This window comes from Rhinichthys klamathensis, unplaced genomic scaffold, assembly GCF_029890125.1.
Source record: "Rhinichthys klamathensis goyatoka isolate OS25496 unplaced genomic scaffold, OSU_Roscu_1.1 h1tg000626l_1, whole genome shotgun sequence".
In the NCBI taxonomy this organism is placed as follows: domain Eukaryota; kingdom Metazoa; phylum Chordata; class Actinopteri; order Cypriniformes; family Leuciscidae; genus Rhinichthys; species Rhinichthys klamathensis.
Genome location: NW_026607074.1, coordinates 744,511 through 759,877, shown reverse-complemented (window position 1 = coordinate 759,877; position 15,367 = coordinate 744,511). Strand labels below are relative to the sequence as shown.

At 38.0% G+C, this 15,367-nt stretch overlaps 1 protein-coding gene across 2 annotated transcripts; it reads right to left on the bottom strand.

Annotated features, from left to right (window-relative positions):
- Nucleotides 1-748: 748 nt before the first annotated feature.
- On the bottom strand, nucleotides 749-8,897 carry mlx (MAX dimerization protein MLX). Of its 2 annotated transcripts, none has more exons than XM_056241018.1 (8): nucleotides 8,835-8,897; nucleotides 7,963-8,002; nucleotides 7,636-7,725; nucleotides 7,034-7,143; nucleotides 5,980-6,082; nucleotides 5,777-5,876; nucleotides 3,916-4,117; nucleotides 749-1,052 (listed from the first exon to the last, which is right to left on the bottom strand). In XM_056241018.1, exons 1-8 carry the CDS (start codon nucleotides 8,874-8,876, stop codon nucleotides 996-998), a joined length of 744 nt encoding a protein of 247 aa, XP_056096993.1. In that variant the 5' UTR covers nucleotides 8,877-8,897; the 3' UTR covers nucleotides 749-995. The 2 variants fall into 2 exon arrangements, with proteins under 2 accessions (XP_056096993.1, XP_056096995.1); XM_056241020.1 differs by having other exon boundaries at nucleotides 7,963-7,999; nucleotides 8,835-8,895.
- Between the last annotated feature and the right edge of the window lie 6,470 nt (nucleotides 8,898-15,367).

Sequence of the window (15,367 nt, the reverse complement as noted above, 5' to 3'; positions counted from 1 at the left end):
CGACTGTGTCTTCAATGATAGCTTATGCAGCACAAAACACACTGATCACAAGAGCTCAAACCATTAACATAAATGTTGAATAAAACACTGGACATTATTGGGCTACACACAGGTGAATAAAAATGTACCTAAAATAAGAGGTTTATCTTCCATTATTTGTATTTTGACACTGCAATCTTTGGTCACAGCATCCCTAAGGACAGTGGCTTAAAAGATGAACAAAGATGGCTCAGCCTGGCCTAACTTTAAATATATTAAAGCATGCGGGACAGCTGTTTTTGGACGTAAAAACCAACTGACAGTGATGCATCACAGTGTAACTAGACCTCTCAGCTCCCCTTTCCAGCACTAAGCTCTTTGCAATGCTGAAAATGTATTTGTGCTTTGGAAAATGACGTAAAGATGATAACTGAATGCAGCACGCCAAGCATAATCATTCAAAGACAGCTGTATGGTTTACAATGCAGCAAACTGAGATATCTCACACCTCAGTACTTGGGGTGTAATGTTTTCGGACAGCTGTGTATTCCTCATTTGTGGTTGTTAGGATGCTAGTTTATCTCAGCATTACAACGGCAGACTTGTGAAAATATGAATACTGATGAAACTGTTCTTGTTTTAGATGAAACAAATACATATGATTAAATTTTAGGACTGAGGTGTGTTTGACAACAACTAAACAGAACTTGCATGGTAGGTGAATGGCGTATGAGGAAACAGAACATGCAATATGACATGACATAAACTTGTTTTCCCCTCGTATTAGAGGAAAACCTCTTACTCCTCTTATTCAATTATTGCATTTCCACACTTATTGATTGGAATCACTGCTATAAACACTTCACAAAATCAGTCAATACATGAGCAAGCGCTACTTCATCTCTTCAGAGTTCTTGAACGCACCCCAGTCCAGTAGTGTGTGTGTCTGTGTGTGAGAAAGAGAGACTGTGTTCTTGAATGAGAGGTTAGCCTGAGGGACAGACAAATTGCCAACTTCAGTACAGCTGACTATTCACCTGCTGCAGCACAGTCACCACATACTCTCTCAGCGTCTGTCAACGATACAGAAAAACATGGTCAGTCAGGGAATTTCAATGTTTATCTAAGCCTGTGCCGGTGAATGACAGAAAAAAATTAAGCTTATCATAAAAATAGCAAGTGTAAATGTCCTATAAGACAGTGATTCTTCAATTAGGGGGCCTCGAGATTTAAAATGAGCTAAAACAACATCAAAACATGATATTTCTTATTTAATTTACCACTTTTTTTCTTCATCAAGGTTCCCACTGTGTAGAAAAAGCTGGATATATGAGGAAGCCTAATTTTAAAAGTGTGATTTCAAGACCTGGAAAAGTCATGTAATAATGATATATATAATTTTATTGATAAAATAAAATTATATATATATATATATTATGTAATAACACTCATACCATGGTCAATTACCATCATTGACAATATAAATCTGTTAGTGATGTTTGCAGCGCAATATTTGACCGGAAGGTTAAAATTGATGGTTATTTTCATCAATTATGGCTCTTTAGATCTAGCATTCTTCCCGCTTTGATTCAGACACAGAGATAAATAGTGTGTAAGATTACATTTATTTGAATTAATTATTGAGAGAGAGAGAGATAGAGATGCATGCGTACCTGCGTCTGTTCAGACGTATTACATCAAATTTACGTTCAAATTTATATTTGCGTATTACATCCACAAGGTGGCGCTTGTTGTGGTGCTTTAAAGGGGTCATATAATGCCATTTTTGTACAAGTTAATATGAATGTTTAGGGTCTAAATGAAAACTTTGTAATATACTTTTATTAAAAATTCTCATTAGTATTTTAAGAAAACACTAATTTTACCTGGTCAAAAACAGCTCTGTTTTCAGCACGCCGTTTCAGTGCATATGACTTTGAATGATAATGAGCTTTGGTGACTCCGCCCCTCTGTTCTGTGGGCGTTTTGACACAACGCACGTGGAGTGTTGCCTTGACAACAGTTGAGGGTATATTTTGGAGAAAGAATGGCAGCGGGAGTCTCTGAGGACACATCTGTGCAACTGTATCAGTTTGAACCGAAGTCGGACCTGGAAGAAGATGACGGCCGCAAAGAAGTTCGACAATTAAGGATCGAACAGGACGTTTCTGAATGGTTGGTTAACGTAATGTCACTTTGATCTATCTTTGTATGCACTGGCAGGGTAGAGTAGTGAGATACGGACGCTATGTGTTTACTGATGTAAACGTTAGTTCATTGACAGATTGACGTTACATCTAATGGTCATGAAAAACTTTTTTCCGCGATTTGCAAAGATTAATATAAAGGTTAATAAAACTTTACACACTTCTTCTGGAGGTGCAGAGGGAACATAAATAGTTGGTACCGATTCTTTTTTCAGGAGCAGCTTCTTAGCGAAACCAGCATTATACTGACCCTCGTTTATAAAGCAGTCTGGTGAGAAATGATTCACGCAAACATGAACGCATTGACGTTGATCGTGGGGAATATTCCCTTCGAAAACAAAACTCAGCCACTGCGTCTTCAGCGGTTCGGATTTAGGAACATTAAAATGACTGCTGTGTTCATTATTACACCCAAGAACAGAACACCACAATAGCTTAGACGCCATTCTGCTCCAGCGTATCAACAATGACGGACTATGATGACAGCTCGCTCAGGGCGGATCTGTGTTGAAACGTTGCTGTCAATCAACAATCGTGGGAGGGGCATCCGACCGTGTGACGTCACACGGTCGAACGGCTCGATTTGAGACGGGAAAACATATAAGGAGATTAAAACAAAAACACTGGATGGATTTTTTATCATTTATGATGGTTGTGTGCAGACACTGCCAACACACATTTCAGTACAATCAACTTGTAAAAGTGCATGTACCATTATATGACCCCTTTAAGCTCCAAGTTACTCTTATTTATATAGTTATTCTCAGGTTTATATTACTCTATTGTATTTATAATAATAATAAATATAATAATAATTATAATAATTTTAAGTTATGTTCTGGGAGCTCACCATTCATGTGAGGGGTCTCCTATTCAGAGAATAATTACATCCTGTCCTGTAATAAGGTCCTGTGTCCCGAATGTTCAAGTTTTTTGCAAAACCCTCCTAAGTTTTTGCACTTCAGTTAATGTGTAGAAGATAATGTTTACAGAATTAAATGTGACATTTGAAGTGAGTTGAGCAGTCTTATTTTCCTCATTTTTTGTAATGCCTTTGAATAATATGGAGGACATGAATCGCAATATATCGCAGAATCGAATCGCAATACTTGGTGTATCGCAATATGTTAAGAATCGCAATCATATTGAATCGTGGCCCAAATATCGCAATCGAATCGTCACATTTTTGCTAATTCCCACCCCTAGTAGCAATTCAGTAGCGAAGCTTTTTTATTACTTAAAAGTCGCTGGGCAGCGTTGACAAGTTTCTGTGCTCCTAATGTTTCTGTGTGTGTGCAGCACGGACTCTGTGTGCGAGTGACGCTTGTGCGCTTCAATGAAAACAGCACATTAATATTGAACGGTGATTCAACAGACTTGGAACTACATGTGCATTAAACTGTCTTATTGCACACCTTCCAGACATCAATCGAGTATTCAGACAGATCATGGTATAAATTATATTGTATAAATATACTTTTGTCTAGTTATACCAAGGTCTAAAATATTTGATCAAGTAGAAATTGTAAAAACTATTTTTTTTAAATCTTTAAAAATCATTATCAGTAAATCAAATCACGGTAAAAGTCATGGGGCCTTTGAATATTGTTGTGGACAACGGGCCTTGGAGTCAAAAATGTTGAGAGCCCCTGCTCTAAGACACATTCAAGACAAAATGGTGTTGTGCATCTCATAATTCAGCTGTGAATAGGCCTTAAATGTGTGCTACCTGTGGCTTGCAGTGTTCCTCGATCCAGCTGAAGACGCAGGCAGAGAGATCCTGAAAGTTGCTGAATGACACTGCAGCATTGAAGGACTGGAATAGAGAGTCCATGATGCTCTGAAACACGCTGAACTTCACCTGATCTGAAACCTGCTCGCTGCCCTGCTGAGGGTTATTCTGATGGGCCTTCACAATGTGCTCATAGTTCCTGAAACAAACACCACAGAGTGTCTATTAGGCCACATTTTACATGGTTGAAGTGACCCAATTCTGATTTTTTTCCCCTTTCATGTGGCACAGATCTGATATGACCCACGAACGTGTAAGCAGGAAAAAAGCGCATGGATTCCGATATTCTCAGATCGGCTTCAGGCCTCATTCATATGTGGAAATAAATCTGATCAGATATTCCCGTCAATGCGAGTTATATGTCATTGAAAAAGCGTTGGTGGCGAATGACGTCAACTCGGGTGGACACCAACCGCGATCACATGACTCTTTTCAACGGCGCAATGGAGGACGAAGGCTCAACCCAGTGGAGTCGTGCTGAAGTTTATGTCTTTTGAGCCTTTGGAGCAACTTTTAAAGATGGTGCAGAAAGCAAAAGCTTGTATTATCATTTCGTCTGCATCCATTGCAAATTTTCTGGGCCAAGTGTGTAGTGTAAATGCAGATATCGGAGTCACTTTTAAAAGATTTAAAGGAACCAAGACCATCAAGACCATCAAAACCATCAAGACCTGACTTTTTGGGACTTTAGCTTATTCACCGTATCCCCCAGAGTTAGATATTGCGTTTATACATGCGTGCTGTAACTCTGTCTGACGCACCCACCGCTAGCCTAGCACAGCACGAAAACTGGATGTAAATGGCTCCAGCTAGCATACTGCTCCCAATAAATGACAAAATAAACGCCAACATTTTCCTATTTATATGTTGTGATTTGTATAGTCACAGTGTGTACAAATAACAAGGTCATATGAGACACAGGCATCTTTTAACCGTATACATACTGGGAACTATATTCTCAGAAAGCGAAGCACTGCTACTTGGGCGGAGTGATTTGCTTGCAGCACCCGAGAAGCCCCGTGGTGAGGAGTAGAGAGTTCGCTCAGAGTGTTGCGCTAATCACTCCGCCCAAGTAGCAGTGCTTCGCAGGAGCCATTTACTTCCAGTCTTTGTGCTAAGCTAGGCTAGCGGTGGGTGCATCAGACAGAGTTACAGCACACACGGAGATGAAAAGGGTATGTATGGACTTATCTAACTCTGGGGGATACGGTGAATAAGCTAAAGTCCCAAAAGGTCGGCGTGTTCCTTTAAGCTGGTTGTAAAAATAAAATAAAAAACGTTTCGTCAACAAATTGGAATTGGCCATCAAGACCTGAAGTATAATTGCGGCCTTAGTGATCACATTAGTTTGTTTGGTTGTGTATTAAGTTTTTAATGCCATGTCAGCATCAGGGATGTTTGCATGGCAACCACAAGGTCAATATCACAATCCATAAAATTAATTATTATATAAAACATTTCAACTTGATAAGTTACAAATTCTAAAATACAGGTGATACATTCTGAATTTTTTTCTAGCAGTTTCATAAAAATTACAATCCAACAGAATATGAACAGTCAACGCTTCAACAGTCAACACGAGAGACATAAAGGAGGAACTTCCACATTAGTATGTGAAGACTTCTCCCTCTCTCAAAGGTCTTAAAGGGTGTTATCTTTCTTGGCAGAAGAGTGACAGTGTCAGATAAAGCCCTATGTCACCCCAAAACAGCCCTGCAGGACAATAAGGGGAACTATATTTGTCAACTTCAGCAGCTAAATATGTTTCCGGCCCCCCTCTGAATAACCAACCACTCACGTTTTCATAATTTTCAGTGCCATCACCTCCTTCCTAAGTGTGGAAACATCCTCTTCCTGCTTCTTCTTTTCTTTGTGGAGAAACTGAATGTAGTCGATTGCTGTAAACAAACACACACACACACAGAGTTGCTGAGCTTTTCCATTCTGGACTAAAAGACATGTTACAAGGAAATATTAATAGGCAACAATGAAGGTCCTCACTCTTCTGCAGAACTGTAGCTTTGCTGATCTTCTGTGTGGCCATGGCGAAGTCAGACTGCTGCTGGCACGTGGGCACTATAGACTGCAGGTCATCATAGCCTTTCTGTGGGATAGAGATCCAAACAGACACTTTTGAGTGATGACCTGAACGTGTGAAGCACGGCACTGAGTACTTTTACACGTGGGGAGCTCATGATACACTGTTTTTAGTGGCTCAGTATCTCTGCATCTGTTCTGAGTTTGGGTCGCTTATAATAACGGGGATTTGGGAAAACAACATGTGCTTACCACCTTCCACCATAAGCGCTTATGAACTGGCTGTTGAAAACAAAATAGAAGGGCTCCCTGTGGTTTTCCATCAATATATATTATCTTGGCGATTTAATGTTAGAAAATTAAGAAATGAAGACCATAAAAATTACTTTGAAATATTACAAAAGTAATATTTCTTATTTTGTTTAATTTTGTATTGTTATTATTAATTATTATTGTTATTAACAAAGCCCACAAAATTCCATTTGCATTCGCAATTTTCATCAGAAATATTGCGATTCAATATTTTCCCCACTGAGAATCAATTCATTATTTAGTCAATGCAAAGACAGACATCATTGCAGTTACATCATGTCTTGTGCCATGTTTTAAGGTATGTCAAGTTAAACATATCGTACTTCAACTTTTAAAAACGCATCTCACGGCACTGTTCCTTTTCATTGCATCAGGCTCGCTCTTTCTCCCATTTTTTAAAACATAACGTGTCCCATGTTTACCCTCTCTAAACAGATTTATGAGCACCGTTGCTGCCCTGAACCGAGAGTCACCATGTACAGCTGCTGTCAGACAAGCAAATCAAAACAAGACCACCATCGCAATATTAAAAATGAAATGTTTTGAAGTTATTGTGCTTTTATGATTGATCATTGCCGTCACTTCCAAGTACTTAGGTTCCCGTGGCATCCGTAATATGAAATCAAAAAAGATTGTTTTTATGTCAGCTACTGTCTTCCATGTCTTGTCTGTTAGCCTGAAAACAATCTGCTCTTCTCAGTCTTACCTTGATGGCATCCCTGCGTTTCTGCTCTGCCTGTGTGTGTGCCTGTCTCCTCCGGTCTTTATATGACTCCTTATAGGGCGTCTCATGTCTGTTGTCACTGTCTTCGTCATCTAAACCAAAGGGAAGAACAACCATCTGTTAGCAACTAGTGCTCATGATTTATTGTCTGTCTAAAGTATCAACACATCTTTTTTTCGTATTATGACGTACATCCAAGTATAACAGATTATCGAAAAAGAAAAAATATAGGACGGAGACTTGGCTGATCGGATTTTGAGATGTCGGCGTTGATTTAAAAAAGGAGGCAAACAAATACCAAATACTAAATGATTAGAGAAGTCCTGCATATGTCAGAGAGGAGATACAGTTACACAACATTTATTAAAAATTACAAGGTCAAAAACAAGAATGAAATGTATAGATGAATCTTTCACAATAACGATTGACATGCATTTAGAAAATAGATGAATTTCGATTTCTTGTTAACTGTAACAGTGGAAAACCATTCAGAAAAGGGGAGCAATTTTAGAGCAAAGGGTATTTATCAATGTTAAAAAAAATGGCCATGTTTGATATTAGATGATTGAGATTTGTAATATCACCTGTGTTTGGTACGGAAGAGGCACTTGTGGATCCAATGCTGTTGGCTCTTGACACCAAACTTCCTTTGCAAGCATTTTCGGCAAAGAAACCTAAAGATATGGAAATTTAAATGTGTAAATATATAACCTACATTATAACCTAGTGCTGCTACAATATTTACTTGCTACAATATTTGACTGACAGCACAAACGAAGTAGTTTCAGTTTGTCAAATCCGCCTTTGAGGTACTTACGTTTTTATAACTGTCTCGATCTAACCTATCCTGAAGTCTAACCTTCATCTTGAAAAACACAATAAAGTCTGTAACTGTGTAGTTGAGTACTCACTGTGATCGAAGCCGTTGTCGCTGAACGCACCATCTGTCTGCTGAGACATGGTGAAAGAAAGACAAACAGAAGAACAGTCAAAGCCAGCCAGACTAAACATTCAGAGACCAGCCAACTAATGATCACATATGCAAACAGAGTCTGACCTGTCCTGCCTTTTACTAGGATACCTCTAACTCCCCACTGTGAGGTGTCCCAAATAAACCCCTTTGAAAGATAATATTTAATCTACATGCATAATGTCTCTCCAAACTCTCAGATTGAGCAATCATTGTCATATTGTCAAGCTATCATTACAGCTTGTGGAAAAGAGGGCATCTTTTATTCGTAGCTTATGAATATGCGGCAGGAACTCAAAAGAATAAATATAGTGAGGAACAAAAGAGAACTGAATCGAACCGTGTCTCTCTGGAGAGTCGGTTCGGTCGTTCGATGCCCAAAAATGATCTTTCTAATGTGAGTTATGCGTTTTGAAACAGTCAGAATAACAGTCAATGTATCATACAAGCAAATTAGCTTAGCGGATTCAACTCTTAAGTTAAACATCTGTGTTACACAGCTTCCACTCGATTATTTTCAACATAGATGGTTCTTTTAAGCACAGAACCGTTTTTGCCCGCGTTTCTGCAGTGATTTGTTGTCTAAATCACCGCTAAATATACAACATACATTTAAAGATCAAGGACATGTGGGAAGCTGTAATTCTTTTGACTTGCTGAACTTTAAGGCTACGTTAGCAAGCTGAGCTAGAAAGTGAAACCAACCGTTGCAGACCTTCACAGATGAACAGAAACACACGTTACGAAGTCGATTTTGAAGGAAACGGCTGTTAAAAATCACCAGACGGTCTTTATCTGAATAGCTTTTCTTACTTTTAGCCAGGGATCCTCCGGCGACGCACTGTTTTCCGTCATTTTGGAATAAACAATGACGGGATATTACGAACTGTGCCCCCTAGTGGCCATTGCCTGATCCTCATTCAAGATTTATTTACAGTCTATGTTCAAGACTCATCCTTCAGTCTGTCCATCTCTCATTTAACCCAATTTTGATAAGTTCATTGTTACTTCAACGAAAATGATTATTAATTCATCTATTCGTTAATTTGTTTTGTTTGTTTGTTTGTTTATATATATATATATATATATATATATATATATATATATATATATATATATATATATATATATATATATATATATATATATAAATATATATATCGCATCCATTGTCTATGTAACGTTAGCTATTGCCCATAACTTCCATTGATCCATCTCCTGAACGAGTAAAGATCAAGATGAACAGAAGGTGTGTGTTTAATCATTCCACATGGTGGTGCTATAAGAGTTTATCGAACAGACTGTTAAGAAAATATAGGCAATATGACATGAGAACGGGATGGATGGATAGAATGATGGATGGATGGTGTTACCCAGTGGCTGGTGAAAAATATCTGGGGGTCCTCCCCCACAAAATTTTGAATTTCGTAGATGTGATTTCCTGCACTCTGGTGCACTTTAGGCCATGTCCCTTATACCAATAAAAGAACTTAAACCAGTCAATACCTAAAAATAGTTAATTTAAGTTACACATTCTACATTGATTAAAAAAGAAAATCAAATGTGTTTTTTAATGGAAGTATTTTTTTATACAGAAATAAATTATTTATAATTCAGATGAGAATAAAGTTAGTGTTCATTTTAAGGAAAACAAATATATTGTTATGAAATATAGCACATTCATTTTAAATTCATTCAGGTTCAATTACCAAACATACAATCTTAATTGAATTTAAAGTAAACAATACATTTAAATTAAAAGATATGGGTTATATGCATATTACGATTTTCGTAATATTCTCATTTTCCACAAGATATTTCGATTTCGGCACGCTCTGCAGCAGCTGAGCACTAAGAGCGAGTGTACAGTGACATAACATCACTGCCAGATTCAAACTGCGTGCTTTCGCGCTATGGCTGGCGCTGACGGCTATCTGTTCAATGTTTTTAACCACATAATGTTTATTTTAGGTTTCAGACATTTAAATACATATAATTTATAGCAAAACAATACATTTATAGTTTGTAAAATACACAATGGTGTCTATGGAAGCAGCAATAACAACCCATTCATATATATTTGACGACGCTTTTTTTAGAGACATCAGAGAGACACAGTGTAAATAACTATAAAGTCAACTCTATTTTTCTCCCAGTTCACCGGCCACTTACTTTCATGTATTTCGGGAGAAACTGAAGAATTCACGCGCTGTAATAAATCCAACAGACAGAAATCTCTAAACTGCGGCCCAAACACGGCCCGTTACAGATCAAGATAATTTATAGTTTTTTTAACCCCTTCAGACCTGAATTATGTTTCAAGTTTCTGAAAAATATAAAAGTACATTTTCCCAGCTCATGAGGCTTCTATTAATGAGACCAAATGAAATATATATATATATATATATATATATTGTCTTTCATTGTAATTTTTTTTGTCCATTCCAATGGACGTCAGGTCAAAACAGGTGTACTTCCCAAAAATGTACCAACATGAAATAAATTAATAAACATAAAATTTGTTGGTCTATACTTTAAGCTTTTTCTCAAGGTCAAAAACTTTTCAGCAGTATACCATTTCAACTTTAATTTTGAGGTTTTTGTTTTACAGATTGCACATTGTTTGTAACAAACTAAATATCTTTGAATCAATCAATATGGTCATATTAAAGTCATTTTCTGTATGCATCTTTCTTTTTTTTTAGATCAAAAACTTGAACATTATAACATTGCAACTTTAATTGTAAGGTTTTTGCTTTATAGATCGCACATTTGTTTATTCATAACAAAATAAACCTAGGAATCAATGAATGCATTCACGTTAGAGTCATTTCCAGTGTGCATCTTTGAAACAATTTCTCTGTTAACGGTTTTCTTGTATTTTTACAGTACATTACTGGCAGCACGGTTGCCAGCAAGTTACTGTATTTCGATTTCCAGTAACTGTAGTGTAATTCACTTTACAGTGCACAAGATCAGTACTGTAGACTACAAAATAGTACTTTACTGTATTTTTACTGTATTTCGTAATTTGGTCTGCTTCTGCTGTAATTAATTATACGGTATTGTTCTGTAATATCTATATTGATACATTACTGCTAAATATTATTGTAATTTTCAAAATAGTTTCTAATAATGATAATATTATATTATAATAATATAATATAGTTATTAGGAAAATATATAGTAGGAAAAAAAATACTATGGAAGTCAATGGCTACTGTCAACTGTCTTGTTACCGACATTCTTTAAAATATCTTATTTTGTGTTCAGCAGAATACAGAAACTCATACAGGTTTGAAACAACATGAGGGTGAGTAAGTGATGACAAATATAATTTTTGGCCAAAAATTCAAATTAGCCCATGATTTACTCACCCTCTAGCCATCCTAGGTGTATATGACATTCTTCTTTCAGACGAACACAATCAGAGTTATATAAAAAAAATGCCCTGGCTCTTCCAAGCTTTATAATGGCAGTGAATGGTTGTTTCTGTTTTGAAAGTCCATAAAAGTGCATCTATCCATCATAAAAGTGCATCTATCCATCATAAAAGTGCATATCCATAAAAAAATATTAATATAAAATAAAATATGAAAAATATTCATATTCAAGTTGCGCTTTAGATTGAAGTCAAATCCGTATGTTCATTTGGCCGGAAGCTAGTTATTTTACTTTATAAAGTTTTAAATACGGATATTTTTCTTACATCTCCATCTTCCTCATCACTCCACATAAAGTCAACATCTGAGATATTTCCATCAGCTATATGTTCAAGCACTTCAAGAACTGTATATTCTGCATATGAAAAAGTTTCAAAAATGTATCGGTACTGTGATATAGATTTTTTTATATAAGAAATTTCAATCAGCATTACTGGACATGTGATTTCAGTAACAGGCTTTCGAACCCACTGTCCATTCTAATGGACAGACACATTTGAAAAAATCCTGATTTAAAACGTGCAATTCTACAATCGATTTTTAACTTTAATTAATAAGTTCAATCTTTCTATTTTACATACAAACTATGAAATAATGGCAAAAATATATAAAAAATGTCAATAAAACCATAGAAAATGTTGCTTGCTTCTGTGCTTGGAGTGAAGTGCTGCCATGCTTCTCTTCAATGAAGTGTATTTTTTTTTAATTACTACATGCAGAGCTTTACTGCCATTTGATTGGATGACAAACGTCCAATCTCATGGACTGCAGGCTTTAAACTAGGTGAAATGCTCCAGAAGTAAAAAAAAAAGGAGGCTGACATGTGATGTCCATTGTAATGGACGCAGGGTCTGAATGAGTTAAACGACAAAACAAACTCACTTACACATATTTGAGAATCGGAATAGAAGATAGTTCATGACATGGTAAGCAAGTCTGTTCATATTTAGAAATAAAAGCGCTAAATCTGTCATACAGCGCTATTTTGGCTGTGGTGAATCACGTGCCAAGCATGACACGTCACCATGGAAACGGGACGGGGGGGGGGGGGGGATGGGGGGGGGTGGTGTCTTTTTCAGCCATCACGATGTTCGATGATATCGTCCATGGGCCCAACCCTACTCTCGATGTCCGCATTCAGAGCAACGGGTTCTTGCCTAAACTTGAGAAGAACTCCTAGTAGCTTATTGGTAAGGTCTGGGGCTTGGAAAATATGATCATTCAACGAAGTACCTTGGTACCGTGCCCCACAATCGTAGACAATACGAACCTTCTCCAGCTTGTGCGGATGTAGCACCGGATGATGTGGCAGGTACCACACGCAACCATTGTCTCTGTTAATGTCAATGACCTCTTCTGCATATCCTTTCTGCAAGGAGTCTCTGATACCTTATGTATACTTTTGATGCAAAATCCGGTCCTTCTTTAACCTCTTTCCTAGAAGATCTAATCGATGTTTAGCCATTCCGTAGTTATTGGGCAGTCGTGGTGGATGTTCTTTGAAAGGGATTGGTAGTGTATAATGACCTTCCTCTTTGACTGCTTGCTTGTTCCACAGATTCACAACTTGCTCATCGACTACTGACAGTGAGTCATTGTTCACGTGCACTGGATCATCCAGTTTCCAAAATCTTTCAACAGCTTGTTGTAGAGAGTGGTCAGCTTGAATGAAATTAGCAGAAATAGATGTTGAACCATCAGCTAATGGCTCATGAAGGGTCCACCCCAGGCCAGTTAGAATCGCATAAGGTTCGCCTGACTCACCGCAGCGTTTCTCACGAGGAGCAAGTATATCTGGTTGGTCTAGAGTCAGACCTATCAGCAGGTGAACCTCATCAGCTACATCAGGTAAACTGATTTCATCCGCAATTTCCTTCAGGTGTGGCCACTGAAACACCTCATGCTGTGTGACAAAGTTGTCTAGACTTATTTTCAGGTGATCCCGACAGAGCATTACTTTCATTAAGTAAGAGTTCCTTTATTAAGCATCTTCAACTCGTAGATCCACTGCTAAGGTGACTACGTTGAGATTTTTGGTCTCCATGGTGTTCAGTTTAATGTTCATTTTGCGTGACTAGTTTAAGAGCGTGAACTAACTTCTTAGAAGCAAAGGTCCCATTAGAGCCACTGTGAAGCAAAGCAAAGACATTCATAGAGAATTGGTTGTGTCTGTCTGAAACCACTACTGGCAAGATGGGAAGTGCAATCTTCTTTCGACTGGCTTCAATGCACTTTCTAGTGGCATGTGCTTGAATTGCTTGAGGCGGGTCAGCAGCTGGCTCACCTCCAGTAGCTAGATTAGTAGATTGGCTTTTGTCGTCGTTGTTAGAAGCTACGATGGCAAAGTGCAGCCAACTGTTGTGTTTTTTCCCACATCCAGGCACCTTGCATAACCAGCTGCGAGTACAGACTGTGCTGCGATGACCTTTCATGAAACAGTTCAAAAGAGTTGCTTTTGTTGAACAAAGGCCAAATGCTCTTGAACAGACTTGACACTGTTTCAGAAAGTGTCCGTCAGTGCACTTTGGATACTTAAATCTTGATGTTGTCTTTGGTGTGGATGATGTGGTGCATTCATTAGTAACTGACACTATTGCAAATGTCTGCGTTTTCTTATTGAAAGTTGACTTAGTACTTGGTTTAGAACTTGCTGGAGAATTTCGACTGGCAGGGCTAAGGAGATTCCCAAAGATAGTATTTGCTCTCTTAGCAGCTTCTGATTGAACAAGACTGACTATGTCATCTAACTTTGTCAAACGACCAGACTTGATGATCTCATAGTTTATTGTGAGCCATCTTTTCTTTATGTCTTCAGGTAGCTTTTCCACAATTTGTAACAAAGTGCATCCACCATTCAGGTCTTCCTCACACTTCATTACCTTTAAAGTGTCTCGGCAGTAGCACAGAATGTCTGTGAAGCTTTGCAACTGCTTGTCGTCTTTAATATCTTTGTGATTAAGCACCTTGTCAACTCATGCTTGTGATAAAACGTCTCTTCAGAATAGCCATGGCTTCAGCATAGCCCAGGCTAGAGTTGGGGTTGTACAAGCAATGTGAGATAGCATCTCTAGCTTGGCCGACAGTGTACTGATGCAGTCGAGTGAGTTTCTCTTGATCTGGCACGGTCTCTTTATCAATCACAGAGGAGAACAATCTCATGAACTGCCAGTACTTTAAGGGTTCTCCATTGAACTTGATGATGTCAACTGGTGGAATCGATGTGTGACTGATATTGTTGCCTTGACAGGTCTAGTAGTTGGCATAAATAATGCTGAAAGTGAGGAACGAAAGTTAAGGGATGGGTTACCTGAGACAGGAGTGGAAAATCTTTATTTATTGTTAACTCAGCCTTTCAACGATTTTCCTCCATCTCAGCGTCTTTGAGTTTCAGTAAGCTTTTCAGTTCATCCATTTCAATTTCTGCATACTGAAGTTGTAATTTAAACTCTGCACGCAGGCGTTCTTCCTGTCGAGCAATAAGTATGGAAAACTCTTCCTTTTCTTTCTGTCTTAGATTGTTTTAGCCTTTGAAGCTGGCTAGACAGCTGGTCTACAGAAGACATTGGAGATTTAACGGATTCATCAAACATTGGCCCTTCCTCTTGGAAATTAAGTGCATCTGAAGATTCTATGTTTGGATCCTCCATTGATGGCTTAAAGTCGTCAAACCAGCTCAAGACTGTGTGCTGCAAGTCTTGAACATCACGCAGAACTGATGTTAAATAGCCCTTAGAAGCATCAAGGTCATCATCATCTTCTAATGTTTTATAGTACATGTCATGAATCGCATTAAACCGCATAACCGCCTCATCCAAAGCAGCAAGTTTCATCTCCACTTCTTTGGGCTGGTTACAGTTCATAGAAGTTGTAATCTGTGTCATCAAGCATGTCATTGCAGCCTTT